Genomic DNA, 20,000 nt, shown 5'->3' on the forward strand with positions numbered 1-20,000 from the left:
AAATAAAATAAGCAAAGACAGGGCAGTTTCGGGGGCCAAGGATAAGGCGTGGCAAGGTCAGGCAGTCAGGCACAAGGGGGGCACAAACGAGACGCCTTCTCCTCGCTCTCGACCCCCCCTCCTCCTCCTCCCCTCCTCCTTCTCCTCCTCCTCCTCCTCCTCCTCCTCCCCCTCCTCCTCGTCCTTCTCCTCATCCTCATCTTCCTCCTCCTCCTCGTTCTCCTCCTCCTTGTCCTCCTCCCCCTCGTCCTCCTCCTCCTCCACGTCCTCGTCCTCCTCCTCCTCCCCTCCTCCTTCTCCTCCTCCTCGTCCCCCTCGTCCTCCTCCTCCTCCTCCTCCTCCTCCTCCTCCTCCTCGTCCTCCCCCTCCCCTACCTCCTACTCTTTCTCCTCCTCGTCCTTGCCGCCCCCCCCCCTCACCTCCTCTTCTTTCCCCTCAGCACCTCCAAGATACACATTGGACGTCTACCCACGACTCGGAGTTCCATCGGGCCTACAGGAGGAGGTGCCACTCAGTCTGCCGCTCGTGGCCAAGATTTCTATTTCTCTTTATTATCATTCACAATTTTTTCCTTTTTTCGTATGGGCAGAGCTAGTAGCAACTGCTCTCCCTCTCCCTAGCCGGAACAGCCGCACACTCACATAACATGGACAGCAATCCAGTCGTTCTTCCTAGAAAGACGTATTGGGGTGGCTGGCGACCGTTGCCAGCCATCGTCTATGATAAGAGAATCTCGTCGGATTGACATTTGTTTTTGAGACCGTCACGTTGTTGGCCCAAATTTTTATATTCCCTGTTTCTCAACATTTATTATCATTTACTTAAATATTATTTTCTTTTTATTCATTCATGTGAGGAAGTTTATGACGTTAAACCATCATGTATTTATCTGTTCTATTTATTTTTCATTTATTTTCATTTTTTTTTATTTCTATTCATTTATTTCTATTTGTATTTTTCTGTTAAGAGAGGCAAAGGGAAAACATAGCATTAGGTACAGAAAATGCGTGGGGAGTGAAAGGCTACAAGGATGGGTCAATTGGTTTGAGTTCAAGGAGGCTCGAAATCCTGTGTAAACATTCTTTCTGAAGAAGCACCACAGTGCGAAACTAGTCAAAGAATAAAATCTTTTTTTTATTTGTGTTTTTTCCCTTTGCCTCTTTTACAACCTGTCAGGATGTCTTTACTTTCATTTATTTATCTATCTATTTATCTATTTATTTGTCTATTTATTTATTTATTTATTTATTTATTCATTTATTTATTTATTTATTCATCATTATTATTATTATTTTCCCCTCTGGTGTATGAAATGTGATGTCATGGAACATCAAAATGAATTAAGTAAATGAATAGATAAATAGATCAATTGCCAAAGTTGTTTAATGCACAGCGTGGCAGTAAATTCCCGGCAGGAGTCGCTTAGCTGTTGTCACGAGCTACACACCTTTGCCCAACGTGCACAGGAATCTGGCGCAAGTGACTTACCAGAAGGGAACCTACATGAGGCGAAGCCATAACCAAGCATACCTCAACAACACACGCAAGTAATAAATGAATTAACTAACTGATTAATAAACAAATAGAAAAATTAAAATTTGGTCTCTCTGGGACTGAATGCAATATGAATAAAAAAAAAAACCTTGATATTTTGCGAAGATAAGCTGCTTAGGTATTGGTCGACTGCATGGAAAGGATGCTGTAGCATTTAAGCATAATTAGACCAATGGTTTAGTTTCAGAAACAAATATCGTAAACCCTCTTCTTTGTTTGTCAGTCGCTATGCGTATTGCCAGCACGGGAGTTCAGTTATGGGAGCCGCTACTCGTGCACCACAACATGGGTCCACAAGTTAAGGTGTCGGCACAACTAGGTTATCATGCTACTTGCTTTTGCTACTTCGTTTGAATAGATGGGACTTCGGTTACAATATTCTAGACTTCCGTAAGTTCATCTCAACAATGTGTCTAACATTCGTAGTTTAGGTTTAACTTCCCTTAGTTCGTCAGTCAGCTTCTCTCTATGTGCCGTAAGAGTGATTTGACATTTGTAAAATTGAAAAAAATATTGTAACCGAAGTCGTTTCTACTCAATAGAAATAACAAAAGCAAGTAGCATGCTAGTGAGAAATGCCTTGTGTGCTACCACCTTTACTCGTATGTGGTTCATGACATGAACGCGTCAGTTAGGATGAGAGTGGGAAATGGACTCAAACGCGCAGGTTTCTCTCTCTCTCTCTCTCTCTCTCTCTCTCTCTCTCTCTCTCTCTCTCTCTCTCTCTCTCTCTCTCTCTCTCTCTCTCTCTCTCTCTCTCTCTCTCTCTCTCTCTCTCTCCCTCTCTCTCATAGTGATAGTCTGCTGTCTTGGCTTTGTCAACATAGGACATCTTTTTCAATAGTACTATATCTCAGCAGGATAATAAAATCATCGCACATGCGTATACGACAATATTTGCACTATAGCAGGGTTTCCCAACCTGGGGTGCTGAAATTAATTATAGGAGGTGCTGGGAAGTGATGCACACAAAAATCACATTGATATATGTATCAGTGATTACCTAGTTGTGCATATCTGACTTTTTCCATACAATTTTATTTTTCTAGGATGTTCTTATTTCTTCTACAAACAATATTGTCAATTTGTTTCAGTTCTAAGGAATCAAGAAAATAAATGATCAAGCAGTACGCTTCACTTTCTTTTATCCTAATAACAAGATAGGGGTGTTGGACTGTTTAGACATGACAATAGGGGGTGCTATGGTCGGAAAAGGTTGAAAAACGCTGCACTATAGTTTGTTCACTATATTTTGTCATCAAATAAGCATGATGGTCATCGTACTGTGTACAAGATTTGAGGGGCGGTAAGGAGGAAGAGGAGGGTGACACTCGTCATGTTTTGTGTGTTCGTGCGTGCGTGTGGGGGCGTGGGTCATTTCGTTCGTTTGTTGGTTCACGCATCATTCTGAAGGTCACGTGTGTTGTGGTGAGGATCTCTTGTCCCCAAGAAAAAGGGGGGGGGGGGAAGGGACCCATTTTCCAACATTTCCCTTCCTGCCAACCGGAGACCTTTCTCCGTCTCCCGAAGCCCCTGTGGCTGTTGGGAAGCTGCCACCAGGGTGTTCTTTTCAGTTGAAGGTAACCTTTCTCCAGGTAATTAAACCTACAAGGACAAGATCTTCAGCTACAGTTAGTTCTACCCACTCCCTGTTGCCAGACATAAGAACATAAGAACATAAGAATAAAGGAGATTGCAAGAGACCATAAGGCCTACACTAGGCAGACTCTCTAAATACTCCTGAAACTCTGCAGACACTTCCTTAGTTGTCTTCCTAGTGTAGCAACCTCTAGAGTCTTGACGATCTTGAGTCTTGACCTAGACATCAGTGAGATTGGTTCAAGATATTGTGAAAAACTTGGTTATTGCATTCCACCCGCGTCCTCCTCTCAAGAATGATATTTTTCAAAAACCTCCGCGCTTTCTCTCAGTCGCAAGAGGCAGCAATCTCTTCGATTCGCATGCGACACTTTTGTCGATGTCATCAATTTCTTGTGTTAACAAGGAAAAAGAAGAGAAAAACGTCATTGAACGAGTATAAGATTGGTATTAGAAAAAGAATCAACGTAACCAAGGAAATAATTAAAACGACTTGAGGTTGAGTAAAGCATTTGCGCAGAAATACTCTCAAGCGATGAAGTTGTTTTTTTTTTTCGCATTAATTATTTTTTTCTAACCCCCCCCCCTCCCACACAACACTTTCGAAGAATCATGATGATAACATTCCTGGAATAGTGAATAAAAAAAAAAAAGTCATCACTTTGGTGATAGACAATTCTGTCGGGTGTTTTTATTTTTCGAGGTTTGCGGGGTTGGCACCTGCCCGGACAACCTTGCGACAGTCCGGAACATTTCACATATAAAATCATGAGATGGTGTCCTCGTGATGCCACTGTCAGAAGAGCCGGTCCCCAGAGAACCTCAGGAAGGGAAAGCACCCACCTCTTGACCTAAGACGCCGTTGCCATCAGGTCATCCAGGGTGTCTCGTTACTAATGAGGGTAAAGGACCTGACTGTGTGTCTTGTTTGCACTCTGCATGCAACTATATACCACGTAATACAGTATATGGACAAGTCCATTTACGATAGCTCAACAGCAAGGCAATGTGATCCGTACGCAACCTGGCCGTAAGGGTCATGACGTGGTGAGTGTGTGAGATGTGATATCGTATCAATTATACATAACACCTGAGCTGTTCTCAAAGCAGGCGAGTCCTAGGTGGCCTGCAAGGGGCTAAATCTAGTTATCGTGCTAGAAAGTCATTATTCAGTTCATTTCTAGTGCTAAAGACGGTTAGGATCCCGAAGCGTTGGCTTTAGTGAGTGTAACAGGCGTGAAATCACCAATAGGTGGCAGCAGACGGAGTGCTCTGCGGGTTTAATTGGAACACAGGCTCCAACCTCTTCTTCGTCTGCTCATTTCTCCATAGTCGAGTCATGCATACATCCATATACACATGCATGCACACACATAAAAGGGACTTTTTCCTCTTTATGAGTGGAGTAGCCAAGTTCAAATATACGTCTGACACTCATCTCACACCCATCCAACGCTACTTCCATCTTGGCACTTCGTGGATGAAGAGCCATCCCATTCTCCCGTCACACCGCTCGGGTCAAAGGCAATGCAACATGACAGCGCCTCCACAGCCAGAACTAGTTTACTCCTATCGCTTCATTATATTGCGACACATCCCCCCTCCCCCACTCCCTCCCTCATTCACTCATCCAGACAAGAAGAACCTTTCGGGCACCGTCACTTCCTCATCCTTTTACAAACCACTTTCCATTCGCTCCCGTATTTTGCAAACTCTTCCTTTCTCAACAGACATTCCCTTTGCACCTATGGCCCTCTTTACCTGTCCATGTTCCTCGTTTTTTTTTTTTTTTTTTTTTTATCTCCCTGTCAATTTCACTCCATCCACCTCTCCCCTCTACATTATCTCTCTGGTCTCTCCTCGTTCTTTCTGTATGTTCAAACCATCTCCGCTCTCATTGGTCTACCAATTTCGACAGCTCAGTTCCACCCCCGTTCTCTGATTTACCTCCAATTATCTCAGTCTTTTCATCCTCCTAACAACTACCATACTTCTCGAATACTTCAAACACGTTTACTGTCTCCCTATCCATACATACAGTACCGTGGACACAACCATTCCCTCATAAAAACCTCTCTTTGCGTTCATTACCAAATACCTATTTCTCTTTACTATATTGCCTCTTCACTCTTTAATCTACTTCCGCATCACTCCTCGAGTCATTGTCACATCCGACCCTAAATATCTAGAACTCTCCACTTCCTTTAGGTTCTCATCCTTCAAAATCACATCCAGTCCGACACTATCATTACGCCTTGGACATGCGGCGGTACCGCATGTCCAAAGGAAAAAGTGCGCGGTTGTGTGTGAACGCCTCCATTGACCTGCATTGTAATTGAACCGCGGCGGTTCAAACCGCTAGTGTGAACAGGACCTTACTGTTGCCCATGTTTACTATCAGTTTTCTCATCTCGACTCCGGCACCAAATGTTCGAGTCTATTCTCAGAAACAGCCATGAAGCGCAGGTGTTATCCGGAAATAACATCTGGTTCACCTTCTACTTCCCTCCATTCACGAATTCCTGACCCTTCACACTTATCCACATACACGTTGAACAAATATGGCGACATCACACAACCCTAACACAGCCCCACCTTCACCTCAAACCATTCATTCTCTCCGTTTCAGTCTTTCCATTCATACAAACTCTACTACACGTGTAAAAAAAATCAACAGACTTCGCCTGTTTCCTGTACATCTGCAACACAACGACTCTTTGTTAACCCTGTCATGCACCTCTAAATATATGAAATCCCAAAAGATATATACACCGTGTCAAAACATTCTCATATATCTTATTTTACTACAAATGCATAATATATATATATATATATATATATATATATATATATATGTGTGTGTGTGTGTGTGTGTGTGTGTTTCACCATGGTATTTGAATCACATGTTGGACTCGTGATCGACAGATTTTTCCCTCCCGGAGGAGAGCTCAGAGCTCGTATATGACCGATCTATGGGTAATGCTGTGACCTTACATGCACATACACACCCAAATTCCCGCCCACGAGAGTTGGAGTAATAACCCACAGTGCATCGATACTGAAATTATTTCAGCCCTGGGCGGGATTCGAACCCGGACCTCCGTAGTGGCAGCCGGAAATTCTACCAACTGCGACACGAGTTGTGTTGTATTTACCTAGTTGTACCTAGTTGTATTATACGGGAAGGGAGCTATGCTCGTGGTGACCCGTCTTTGTATCTCTCAGCATCAAGCTTTTTTCTTAAAATCTTGAATAGTGTTTGCACACACTGTTTCTTTGTCTAATTTGTTCCAAGTATCTATCACTGTGTGGAAAGCTGTTTTTTCAGATCTTTTCTGTAATTATCTTTTTTTAGTTTCTGTGTGTGTGTGTGTGTGTGTGTGTGTGTGTGTGTGTGTGTGTGTGTGTGTGTGTGTGTGTGTGTGTGTGTGTGTGTGTGTGTGTGTGTGTGTGTGTGTATGTGTGTGTGTGTGTGTGTGTGTGTGTGTGTGTGTGTGTGTGTGTGTGTGTGTGTGTGTGTGTGTGTGTGTGTGTGTGTGTGTGTGTGTGTGTGTGTGTGTGTGTGTGTGTGTGTGTGTGTGTGTGTGTGTGTGTGTGTGTGTGTGTGTGTGTGTGTACACGTTATAGTATCCACATCCATATGACTGTGAGATCAGTCAACAGTTCCTAGCGTGAGGGAAGGACGGAACCATTCACCTGGCTGCATCGACATCAATGGCAATGCACGTAACCTTAATACACTTGGTTAGGGGTGCCAACGATCCTTATTTTCAACCGAGTCAGATCCAATTGTCACAAATGGCATTGCTGTGTCAGAAGTGAAGTGCCTTTCTTAAGACACATACCTTAAGTACGTACATATCTCCCGGCACGTCAGAGGAACTCCTCGACTTACGAACATTCGGCTTACAAACTTTCAGACATACGAACGAAGAGGACCAAAAGTTATCCATCACCTCATGCCTACTTTACCTGTATCAAAGGAAGAAAAACAACATTAAATTGTTATCATTGCAATCTATTTTCGTTTTGATTATCATTAGCAATGTGTTTTAGGATAAGAAAACATGTCTTGTGATTATAGATTTAAGTGCCCTTAAAATTGGGATTATAGATTTAAGTGCCCTTAAAATTGGGATTATAGATTTAAGTGCCCTTAAAATTATGTTGAATTACAACTTACGAACATTTCGAATTACGATTGGCCGTTCGGAACGTAAAGGTGACGGCACAATAGGCCTTTCTTACTAGCATGCTACTTGCTTTTGCTTCTTCGTTTGAGTAGAAACGACTTCAGTTACGATCTTTTGTTTTTCAAAATTCCAAATGTCAAATTACTCCTGCGTGTTATGGTGAGAAGCTAAATGACGAACAAAGAGTCCTATACGACTGTTAGACACATTACTGAGATGTTCTCACGGAAGTTTAGAATACTGTAACCGAGGTCGTTGCTACCCAAACGAAGTAGCAAAAGCGAGTAGCATGCTAGCCAGGTGTAGCGCCACCTTAGCTCGTTGGCAACTGGAAGAGTACGTTGCGAAACACACCCACGTAGGGAACCGAATATCAGTTGGAAAGAAATGTACACGAGCGTGAGAGACCTCTGAAAGAGGGACAAGTGACAACTTTAGGCAAACTTCACGGACGAGAGAGTTTGGTGTACCCGGGCCCAGGTCCGCGGGGGCCTTTCCTGTGTCAAGAGCAGCAGGAGCAGAAAAAGAGGAAACCCCTGGAGGGTATTTGGGTAAAAAGAGAGTCCATCGTTAAGGGAGACAGATGAAGGGAGAAAAAAAACGGAATCGCTCTCTTGAATCCTTAAGTAAAAGCAAGGACAAAGAATTCAGTTCTTTCGCTTACAGTGGCTGCACACTAGACGTTTCATGTTAGCATGCTACTTGCTTTTGTTATTTCGCTTGAGTAGAAACGGCTTCGGTTACGATCTTCTGTTTTTCAAGTTTCCAAATATCGCATAGGTTTAACTTCTCTCGGTTCATCATTGAGCTTCTCACTCTATGGCTTTAGTGAGAAGCTGAATGACGAAATAAGAGAAGTTAAACCTAAACTAATGTTAGACACATTGTTGAGATGTTCATACGGAAGCCTAGAATATTGTAACCGAAGTCGTTTCTACTCAAACGTAGTAGCAAAAACAAGTAGCATGCTAGCCTAGTGTGCTGCCACCTTAATCAACGTTAACAATTCCCCTTGTACACTGTAGATATTACTAATACTATCTAGTTGCCATATGGCCCAATATCTATAAAGACTTTTTGTCAATTTTTTACCATTATCTGCTGTAGTTGTTCCCATTTCGTGGATTATATTGTCATTTATGCATCTTCTCATTCCGTCGTAATATATGACTAATTATGGTATATACCTCACTCCTCTCCGATTCCCAGCGGTCCAAGCACATAGGGCCAAGGTGACAGCTTCGGCCGCAGCCTCTAAGTGTCCCCTGGCGTAGGTTCATCGCCTCACCTTCTATGGTATATTGTTTCAATGTGTGTTCCATTGGAAATAAGCTGCTTAGTAAGCTTCCATAACTTAGAAAAAAAATCTCTCTCTGTCTTCTCTCTCACTCAGAGTCCAACAACATATTTACTATATGTAATTATTTAACGCGAATCACGTATCATGTTTGAATGGTATTCGTGTTCATTGTGTAATGTTTTGTACAGTGTTTGGTAAACACTCCATACTGGATACCTTACCGTTTGTACACTGTGCAAAGGTACAATCATTACAATGTACTAAATATCACTGACAATACCAAACTGGTGTTCCTTATTGGGTCATGCATTTCTACGAAAAATTTCAGCATAACTAGAATGATTTTCTAAACATATGCGAATATTTTCCTTATGTGTTAAGCCCCCGCTACATATTCAAGATTCTTCTCAAATATCGTAAAATTGAAAACCTGGAAGACGACTTTGTTTCCAGTATTCTAGACTTCTCTAAGGACAGTTCGACGATGTGTGTAATATTCGTATAGCTTTAACTTCTCTTAGTTTGTCATTCAGTTTCTCAATGACGCAAAAGTGACTTGACATTTGAGATTCGAAAAATAAAACTTTGTAACCTAAGGCGTTTTTACTCAAACGAACTCGCTTGGGACGCGTAGGCCTGACGTGGGCTTAAGTCTGCGCCAATTCCAATGACGTCGTCGCCATTAGGATGGCCGGACTGAGACGTCTTTCCGGCTTTAGGCAACCGGCCCAATCCGGCTTTAGACGAGCGGTTTAATCCGGCTGTTGGACAGAGGGTAACCTTTAATCCTTCCTTCCATCCGACGCGTCACAGAAGGCAAGCTGGATCAAGAAAACCACCTGAGACAAGTGTAAGCAGCTGGAAATATTTCATTACATCCAAGCGACACAAATATGGACGAGTTTATTCCGAGTGTACTTTAAAAGTGTTAATAGGAAAACTGATGTGCATATGTTCCAATTCTATATATGCATGTACACTCACACAACACAGAAATATACACAAATATTTGTCGTGGGGATCTTAGATCTGCAATATATATATATATATATATATATATATATATATATATATATATATATATATATATATATATATATACACACAAATATTTGTCGTGGGGATCTTAGATCTGCAATATATGTATACATATATATACATATATATATTTACATGTATATACATATATACATATATATATACATATATATATATATGCAGACAAACCACTGGGAAAATGAAAGAGATGAGACCGAGCGCTTTCGTCTATTCAGACATTTTCAAGGTATAGATACATAAAAGAGACAAGTATATATACTCAGAAGGTTAAGGTGGATCTCTCCCAGTGCCATATTGGCTCAAATGTCCGGACATTTGGTTTACAATTTTTGTTATGATAAATTCATCCAATTTGTATAATCCTTGACTTAAATTTAAATTATTAACAAATGTATTCTTGATCAGACTGGATTCTATGATGTTTCTATTCAAATAAGAATTACTTTTGACAATTACTTTAGCTTCATTCCAATTGATACAATGGTTAAAATCCCTAAGATGGACAAATAACGCGTTGGACGTTTGACCACTTCTAACGCTATATTTGTGTTGCTTTATTCTAACATTTAATTCCTTTCCAGTCTGACCAATATAGCATTTGTTGCAATCTTTACATGGAATTTTATATACACAGCCTTCCTTATTTTCAGGGGAATTTTTAATCAAAAGACTTTTGACTGTGTTGGAGTTCCTAAAAATGGTTTGGATGTTGAAATTCTTAAGAATATGCGGCAATTTAATGATCGGTCTCATCTCTTTCATTTTCCCAGTGGTTTGTCTGCATACTAGTATCACGCGTTCAAGTGATTTCTTCTGCATATATATATACATATACATTTACATATACATATATATATATATACATATATATATATATATATATAGTGTGTGTGTGTGTGTGTGTGTGTGTGTGTGTGTGTGTGTGTGTGTGTGTGTGTGTGTGTGTGTGTGTGTGTGTGTGTGTGTGCGTGTGTGTGTGTGTGTGTGTGTGTGTGTTTGTATTCACTTGGTCTTTGGATCAGTGTGTGGACTCGTGATCGACAGCTATTTCCCTCCTGGAAGAGAGCTCAGAGCTCGTAGGTCCGATCTGTGTGTGTGTGTGTGTGTGTGTGTGTGTGTGTATCTACCTTCGACCTCAATAGAAATATTTAAGAAAAGACCAATGAATGAAAGAATAGCTTAATCAATAGATATGCAAACAATTCATAAGTTAATGAATAGGTAAATAATAGAAAAGTGAGCGAAACGAAAAAGTGTATACATATATACAAGAGTCATTCCAAAAGTAATGCCTCCTGTTTTTTAACTCAAAAAGTTGAAGAGCTACAAAGACGGTAGTGGCACCATTAAAACGAGTGACCTTGTATGCTCCAGAATTTATTTTTCTACGTAGTCACCACCATTCTCAATGCACTTTTGCCAGCAATGAACGAGAGCCTTGATGCTTCGGTCGTAAAATTCAGCGCCTGCCGAGGCGGTCCATTTTTTCACGGTTATTATAACGGCGTTGTTGTCGGGGAAACGCTGTGTCCTTCAGAGGTCTGAACAAGTGGAAGGCTGACGGTGCCAGGTCGGGACTATACGGTGGGTGAGACAGCACCGTCCAGCCGAACTTTGTCACACATTCCGTGGTCTTCAAACTTGTGTGTCCTGGTATTGTCGTATTGCAAACGGAATGTTTCCCTTTTCTCTGGCCTTACACGGGCAATCCGGGCCTTCAGCTTGGTCAACGTTTCAACGTAACGGTCAGAGTTGACAGTCGCCCCTGGTTCCAAGAAATACAGAAGGATGACGCCCTTCCTGTCCCAGAAGACGGTGCACATCACTTTGCCTGCAGATGTCTGCGTCTTGAACTTCTTCTTTGCTGGGGAGTGTGAGTGGTGCCATTCCATCGACTGCCGTTTGGACTCCGGCTCGTAGTGGTGACACCACGTCTCGTCACCAGTGATGATGCGGTCCAAGAATCAGTCACCTTCGACTTCGTACCGATCCAACAAGTCCTGACAAACATCCCGTCGGTAGTCCTTTTGGTCCTGCGTGAGCATTCGTGGAACCCACCTAGCACACACTTTGCTGTATCCTAGGGATGACAACATCGTTTCCAGTGCACTGACACCCACATCCAACTCTACACGCATTTCATTCACCGTTATCCGCCGATCAGCGCGGATGAGTTGATCGAGGCGCACTTTGTTTTCCGGGGTGGTGGCTGTGCATGGGCGTCCGGAGCGCACTTTGTCACTCACATCTCTGTCGCCACTCTGAAATCGACGAACCCATCTCCTAACTGTGCTGACATCAACTGCATCGGCTTCGTAAACGTTCACCAGGCGCCGGTGAATGTTGATTGGTTCAATTTTTTCTGCATGGAGGAATTCAATGACGCATCTCTGCTTCTGACACACGTCCATGACAGGGATTGCTTTCTTAGAGTGTCACACCATCAACATCTGCAACAGAGAGATGAAGCTTTCAGGTCATGAGTGCATAAGTTCATTTATCATAACAATGCAATTTACAATCCCCACGGATCCCTTCGGGAGGAATAAAAAAAATAGGAGGCATTACTTTTGGAACGACCCTCGTATACAGTATATATACATACGTAAACAATCATCATTGGTCCAATCGCATGGGACAAGGCACCTCAACTACAACTAGCGCTACTCTTTTAGCGCCTCCTCTTTATCCTCCTTCTCCTCTCCCTACTCCTCCTCCTCTTCTTCTTTCTCCTTCTCTTCTTCTTCCTCCTACTCCTCTTCCGCCTCCTCTTCCTACTTCTCCTCTTCTTCTTCCTCCTTCTCTTCTTCTTCCTCCTTCTCCTCCTCTTTCCCCTCGTCCTCTTTCCCCTCGTCCTCTTCCTTCTCCTACCCCTATTCCATCTCCTATTTTCCTCCTCATTCTACTCTTCCTCTTCCATCTCTCCACCTCCTCCTCCTCCTCCTTTTCCATCACCTCCTCTTATTTCTCCTTCACCTTTTTCTCCTCATCTTCCTCCTCCTCCTCTTCCTCCTCCTCCTTTTTCTCCTCCTCCTCCCTTTCCTCGTCCTCTTCTTCTTCCTCCTCATCTTCCTCCTCCTCCTCCTCCTCCTTGTCCTCCCATTCCTCCTCCTCCTCTTCTTCTTCCTTCTATTCCTCTTTATCCTCCCATTCCATCTTCTAATCATCCCCCTCCTTCTGCTCCTTCTCTTCCTCCTCCTTCTTCTCCTCCTTCTCCTTCTCCTCCATCTCCACCAACTCCTCTTACTTTCCCTTTTCTTTTCATTTTCTTCTTCCTCCTCCTCCTATTCCATCTCCTACTCTTCCCATTCCTTCTACACCTCCTATTCCTCCTCCTCCTTCTCCAGCTCCTCCTTCTCTTATTTCTCCTTTTCCTCTTCCTCCTCTTCCTCGTTGTCCATCTCCTACTTCTCCTTCATCTCTTCCTCCTCCTTTTTCTCCATCACCACCCCCTCCTCCTCCTCCACCTCCTCCTTGACCTCTTCCTACTCCTTCTTTTCTTTTTCCTTCCCGCTCCTACTCCACCTCCTCTTACTCCGCCTCTAATTACTCCACGTTCTATCTCTCCTTTCTCTACACTTCCTCCTCCTCCCCCATCCTTCACCTCTTCCTACTCTTTCTTCTCCTCCTCCTCCTCCTCTATCTCCTCTTACTCCTCCAATTACTTCTCGTTCTACCCCTGCTTTTCGTACACCTCCTCAATCTTCTCCTCCTCCTCCTCCTCGTCCTCACCTCCCTTCCGTGAGGTCCGTATTTGACCTCTTAATTAAGAGCCTCTGTGGGAATTTTCGAGGAATTTGTCTCTCTTTTTTCATGTTCTGATTACGTCGAGGCGATTATATTCAGATTAGTAGAAGTTATAGTCCACGAGGGAGGGGGAGGGGGAAGTGGGGAAGGGGGAGGGGGAGGGAGGGAAGTGGAAGGGGGGGGGGAAGGAAACTGTCTTGATAAAACTGTCCCAACTAACAGGTAAGGAGACAAGTGTCGGAGCATTTCGTTAATATATAATTAACTTACTAAGGTTCCCAAAGAACAGGGCCTTCCGCTGGGTGCCCTTAATGGAGGTCTAAAGCACCGCGGGGACCTTCCTGTGACATCATTTTCTCAAGGGGACAAAGAATGACAAGAGAAACGCGTCTCAAGAGTCCCGGGGGTGGTGGTGGGGGGGGGGCTCTATTATGGTCCCATGACATCGGATAAACGACTAAAATTATAACCCTTATGACACAGGATAAACGACAAAATATTCATCGTCTTAGAACTCCTTACCCCCTCCCCCCTCCAATGGGCCTCAGTCGGGCCCCTCCCTTTATTTGCCTACTTCGAACAGTGTGGCGGGAGGTAGGGGTGACCCCTCATCGACGAGCTTCTGATCTTGGAGGGGCGGTTAATGGGTTTTAATATGTATGCAGCATCTGTGTTCTTTGAGTTATCCTCTTATAAGAAAATTATATTTTATACTGCATATATTTTTGTGTATGCTTATGTGTGTCCTTTGGGTTACCTCCTTATAAAGGGAAGAACACATTTAGTATGTATATATTTGTGTGTGCAATAATAATGATAATAATAATAATAATAATAATAGTAGTAATGACAATAAAAATAATAGTAATAATAATGATAATAATAATAATAATAATAATAATAATAATAATAATAATAATAATAATAATAATAATAATAATAATAATAATAATAACAATAATAATAATAATAATAATAATAATAATAATAATAATAATAATAATAATAATAATAATAATAATAACAATAATGATAATGATAATAATAATAACGATAATAATAATAACAACAATAATAATAATTATTATTATAATAATAATTAATTGGTTTATTCAATTAACGGTGAAACACTGACAATATAGTCTGAACTAATTATAGGACTATGCTAAATTGAGTTATCAATGTACATCACGGACGTAATGGGGCTGCTCTTGTAACGGTGTGTGTGTGTGTATGTGCACATGCAATTTTTTCTTCGTGTAGGCTACTGATACTCCATAAGCAACACTGTGATCAAAATAAACACCATGATGTGAGGACGGAGCCTTTCTTCTTCTTCTTCTTCTTCTTCTTCTTCTCCTTCTTCTTCTTCTTCTTCTTCTTCTTCTTCTTCTTCTTCTTCTTCTTCTTCTTCTTCTTCTTCTTCTTCTTCTTCTTCTTCTTATTATTATTATTATTATCATTATTATTATTATTATTATTATTATTATTATTATTATTATTATTATTATTATTATTATTATTATTATTATTATTATCATTATCAATATTATTATTATTATTATTATTATTATTATTATTATTATTATTATTATTATTATTATTATTATTATTATCATTATTATTATCTTTTATATTCATTTATTTTTCATTTTATCTACTTTTATTGTATTTATTTATTTATTTATTTATTTATTTATTTATTTATTTATTTTATTTTGCAACTGCCAGTATCATACACTAACGCTGTGATCTTTCCTTCTCCCCATGACGCAGCTGGTGGCCAACGGCGTCCTGTTCCTGTGCGCGAACGTGGCGGGGCTCTTCACGCACTACCCGGGCGAGTCGGCGCGGCGCCAAGCCTTCATCGAGACACGACAGTGCATCGCCGCGCGGATCAGGACGCAGAGGGAGAACCAACAGCAGGTGAGGCTGAGCGTATGAACAACACAGTCACACACATACACACACACACACACACACACACACACACACACACACACACACACACACACACACACACACACACACACACACACACACACACACACACACACACACACACACACACACACACACACACACACACACACACATACACACACACACACACGCACGCACACACACACACGCACGCACACACACACACACACACACACATACACGCACGCACACACATACACGCACGCACGCACACACACATACACGCACGCACACGCACGCGCACACACACACACACACACACACACACACACACACGCGCGCGCGCGCGCACACACAGGACAATATAAAATCGAAAATGACCTAGGAGTAATTATCACCAAAGACATGTCCCCAGACAAACAGATAAACAAAATAGTCGGAGAAACCTACAATTTACTGATGTCAATAAACGTGGCTTTTAATTACAATGATGAGGAAATGGTAAAAGAAAGAATTCTAGTCACACTGATAAGACCAAGATTGGATTACGCTGCGACACTATGGACACCCAGTATAAAAAAAAAAGAATATAAGGAAAATAGAAAGAGTCCAAAGAGCAACGACAAAGATGCCCCCAACACTTTCAAAATTGACATACGAGCAAAGACTGTCTATACTGGAACTACCAACCTTGGAGCAAAGAAGAGAAAGAGGCGTTCTACTGGCCATTTACAGAATCATGAAAGGCATGGAAGTCCTTGGCAGAGAAGATTTATTAAAGTGGTATAAAAGAAAAACAAGAGGGCATGAAGAGAAATTCAAAAAGGATAGTTATAGAAGAGATCTGAAAAAAAAAACAGTTTTCCACACAGAGTGGTGGATGTTTGGAACAAACTGGACGAAACAGTAGTGTGTGCAAACACCATACAAGAATTTAAGAACAAACTAGATATTGCGAGATACAAAGACGGGTCACTACGAAGATAGCTCGCCTTCCCGTATAATACAACTAGGTAAATACACACACACTCACACACTCGGCTCGTTGGTGTGTTGGTACCGTTCACGACCCCTAACTCAGCAGTCCAAGTTCGATTCCTCCCCAGGGCTGAAATAATTTCAGTACCCTGCACTGCGAGCCGGCACTCCAGCTCTGGTGGGCAAGGAGTTGTGTGTGTGTGTGTGTGTGTGTGTGTGTGTGTGTGTGTGTGTGTGTGTGTGTGTGTGTGTGTGTGTGTGTGTGTGTGTGTGTGTGTGTGTGTGTGTGTGTGCGTGTGTGTGTGTGTGTGTGTGTGTGTGTGTGTGTGTGTGTGTGTGTATTATCCATTGATCGGGCACATATGAGCTTTGATATCTCATCCGGGATGCTAATAGCTATTGATTACAAGTCTAACACGTGATCCAAAAACCGTGGTGAATAAAAAAAGAAAAAATCACGGGAGCAAGGAGTGTCGGAGCTTGAATACCACAGAGCGTTTGGCCCGGGCTTTCCAGAGGGTCTTCCTTCCTTGGGGACGCAAGACGAGGTTCCCTGGGACGGGAGGTGCTCCATTTCAAACTAGCTCCGCGAAAATTTGAAATATAATCTCATAGTTGCAATTTTTTACATTTTTTTTTTTTTTCATTGTATAGCAATTTTTGGGATGCGAGAGAGGCTTTATGAATAAGAAGGAGTTCGAAGAAGAAAACAAGATCAAGAACTCTTGGCCTAACCATTATCTGTCTCCCTTTGTACACATAGCGTCCCATCTCCTGCTTACTTTTGCCCCCCACCCCCACCCCCAACAGTACTCTGCACTTGACACTTCTCCTCACTTTCTTTTCTTTCTTTCTTTTTTTCTAGAATTCTATTCTGTCAGCCTCAGGGGACCCCTGACGGGAAGGGGACTGAAATCATCCTCAACTTGGCTCGGATCAATCCCTTGTTAACGATCCCGGAAGCTGACTTTATGCGTTTTCTCTCTCTCTCTCTCTCTCTCTCTCTCTCTCTCTCTCTCTCTCTCTCTCTCTCTCTCTCTCTCTCTCTCTCTCTCTCTCTCTCTCTCTCTCTCTCTCTCTCTCTCTCTCTCTCTCTCTCTCTCTCTCTCTCTCTCTCTCTCTCTCTCTCTCTTTTCTCTCTCTCTCTTTTCTCTCTCTCTCTTTTCTCTCTGTTCACTTCTTCAAATTTGTGGCCCGCGCAAAGGTGCTCAAACTTTGTAATATACAACTTCTCAAAAGGATAACTTACCCTTCTCGTTGAGCATGCGCGCGCGCACAAACACACACACTAAACACACACACACATATACACAACTCGTGGCGCAGTTGGTAGAGTTCCTGACTACCACTACGGAGGTCCGGGTTCGAATCCCGCTCAGGGCTGAAATAATTTCAGAATCGTTGCACTGCGGGTTGTTACTCCAACTGTCGTGGGCGGGGAGTTGGGTGTGTGTGTGTATGCGTGTAAGGTCACAGCATTACCTTACATCGGTCATACACGAGCTCTGAGCTTTCTTCCGGGAGGGAAATAGCTGTCGATCACGAGTCCAACACGTGATCCAAAGACTATGGTGGATCACACACTTAACGGCGCAGCGGTAACGTTTGCGACCGCCACTACGGTGGTCCAAGTTCGAATCCCGCCCAAGGCTGAAATAATTTATCGCTGCGCTGCGAGTCGTTACTCCAACTCTCGTGGGCGGGGAATTGGGTGTGTGTGTGTGTGCTTGTAAGGTCACAGCATTACCCATAGATTGGTTATATATGAGCTCTGAGCTCTCTTCTGGGAGGGAAATAGCTGTCGATCACGAATCTAGCACGTGATCCAAGACCATGGTGAATCACACACACACACTTCTATACGACGTAATACAGGGCTACTCTGTGACAAGTACCTTCCTACTCGAGAACTTTTATTTTTCTCGAGTGTGATCCAATTCTCCGTTGCCGTGGCAGCTGATACGAACAGTCTCTTCGACCCCTTCAACGCAGTGGCACGCTGTATCGCTTCTACCTGTCGGCAGGCAATTATATTGCCCCGAGGAAAGACTCTGGCCTGAACGGGACCGCGGACGGTCGAGACCCCATTTTGTCCCAGATCTGGGACTTCAAATGAATCGATTCATCTGGGTTTAGCGAGAACAAAGACGTATATATTCGTTGACTCACCTGTAAAGGTCATAACGACTTCAGTCTTTGTCCAAATGACCATTTGGTCCGGAACTACGCCAGCTAATTGATGAATTAATAAATGAGTTAGTAAATTAAAAAAAAGGTTAATGAATTAATAAATGAGTTAGGAAATGAATGGAAAGTCTAGTAAATAGATAAATGAGTTAGCAAGTGAATAAAACGGTTAATGAATGAGTAAATGAGTTAGCAAGCGAATAGAAAAGTTTAGCAAACGAATAGAATGATAAGTAAACAAATAAATGAGTAAGAAGTCGATAAATAAAGAATCAAACACGCTATTGCAACACATAGATCAGCCACTTGTGCACTGAGATCTTCATACAACGTTCAATAGCTTCAATGGGAAATTCACTCCCTTGATGGGCAAACTTGTTTTTACTTTACAGTAAAACCAATAACCCAGTAGTTTGACCCTTATTTAGCATTACTTTTTTTGTGAAGTAATGCCTGAAGAAGGGGTCCCGACCGATGTAAAATCCATTCAGGCTGTGGGCCACCCTATCGTTTGCATACAACTACCAGAGCGATTGTGCAGAATTGAGTGGTCACGTACCCCTTAGCCTCCTAGAGACCACTTCATTACTGAAACTAATGATTGTGCATCCATTATTAATAAACACTATAGTCAGTGTTTTACTATATACAGAATATAAAAAACAGTTTAAAATGACACATACTGTAGATGGGAAATAAGAGAGAGAGAGAGAGAGAGAAAGAGAGAGAGAGAGAGGGGCATGTACTAAGATTGATTTGGTAGAATGGCTAGGAATTATCACGAAGTATGTCCCACCCTGAACGGACTTCTTGGAGCGTACACACTATAATTTCCAGCTTGTGACCCCACTTGTGAAACTCTGGTTGAGGACCACTGATGATGACCTCTCTCTCTCTCTCTCTCTCTCTCTCTCTCTCTCTCTCTCTCTCTCTCTCTCTCTCTCTCTCTCTCTCTCTCTCTCTCTCTCTCTCTCTCTCTCTCTCTCTGCATTGTATCAATCACTTCTCAAACTATCATTTCTTGAACATTCAAACGCATTTCAATTATTAGATGTCTCACCTAGTCTTGTGTCATCCACAGACTCAAATGTAGTCTTCATCATTTCGTAGATTTGGAGAAGGTATATAAATACATCACAAATATCAGGCATAGTGCAGACATAGGTAACCTTTTCTAAAAAGTGAAAATAGCAAAGAAAAAGAAAAAAGTGTTTCACAAGCAGAACTTAAGGAGCCAGGGATACAAACAGTGAAAAAAAAAATAATACAAACGTCTTCCGAAGTCTACAAAAATCAAAGTACTATTCTTTATGTTTAAGGTTTCGATTCTATTTATTTATTTATTTATTTGTTTGTTTATTTATCCTTAGTTTCTGAAGGTATTTGAACCCGTAAATGAGCCCGAAGGGTGTTATACTGAACAGTCATTATGTTAACGAATGTTATTCAGATCAATTTTG

General features: G+C 42.1%; 1 protein-coding gene across 5 annotated transcripts in view; it reads left to right on the top strand.

Moving 5' to 3' along the window:
• Positions 1 to 20,000, top strand: part of LOC143021080 (adenylate cyclase type 6-like) — a 733,530-nt gene that overhangs the window by 544,102 nt on the left and 169,428 nt on the right. For all 5 annotated transcript variants that reach the window (XM_076178342.1, XM_076178341.1, XM_076178340.1 and 2 more), the window contains one exon: positions 15,229 to 15,378. In XM_076178342.1, coding sequence (XP_076034457.1) covers positions 15,229 to 15,378 — 150 coding nt within the window. The remainder of the gene's footprint in view (positions 1 to 15,228; positions 15,379 to 20,000) is intronic.

The sequence above is a fragment of the Oratosquilla oratoria genome, chromosome 41 (assembly GCF_046742065.1).
Source record: "Oratosquilla oratoria isolate Oo_2021 chromosome 41, ASM4674206v1, whole genome shotgun sequence".
Lineage (NCBI taxonomy): Eukaryota > Metazoa > Arthropoda > Malacostraca > Stomatopoda > Squillidae > Oratosquilla > Oratosquilla oratoria.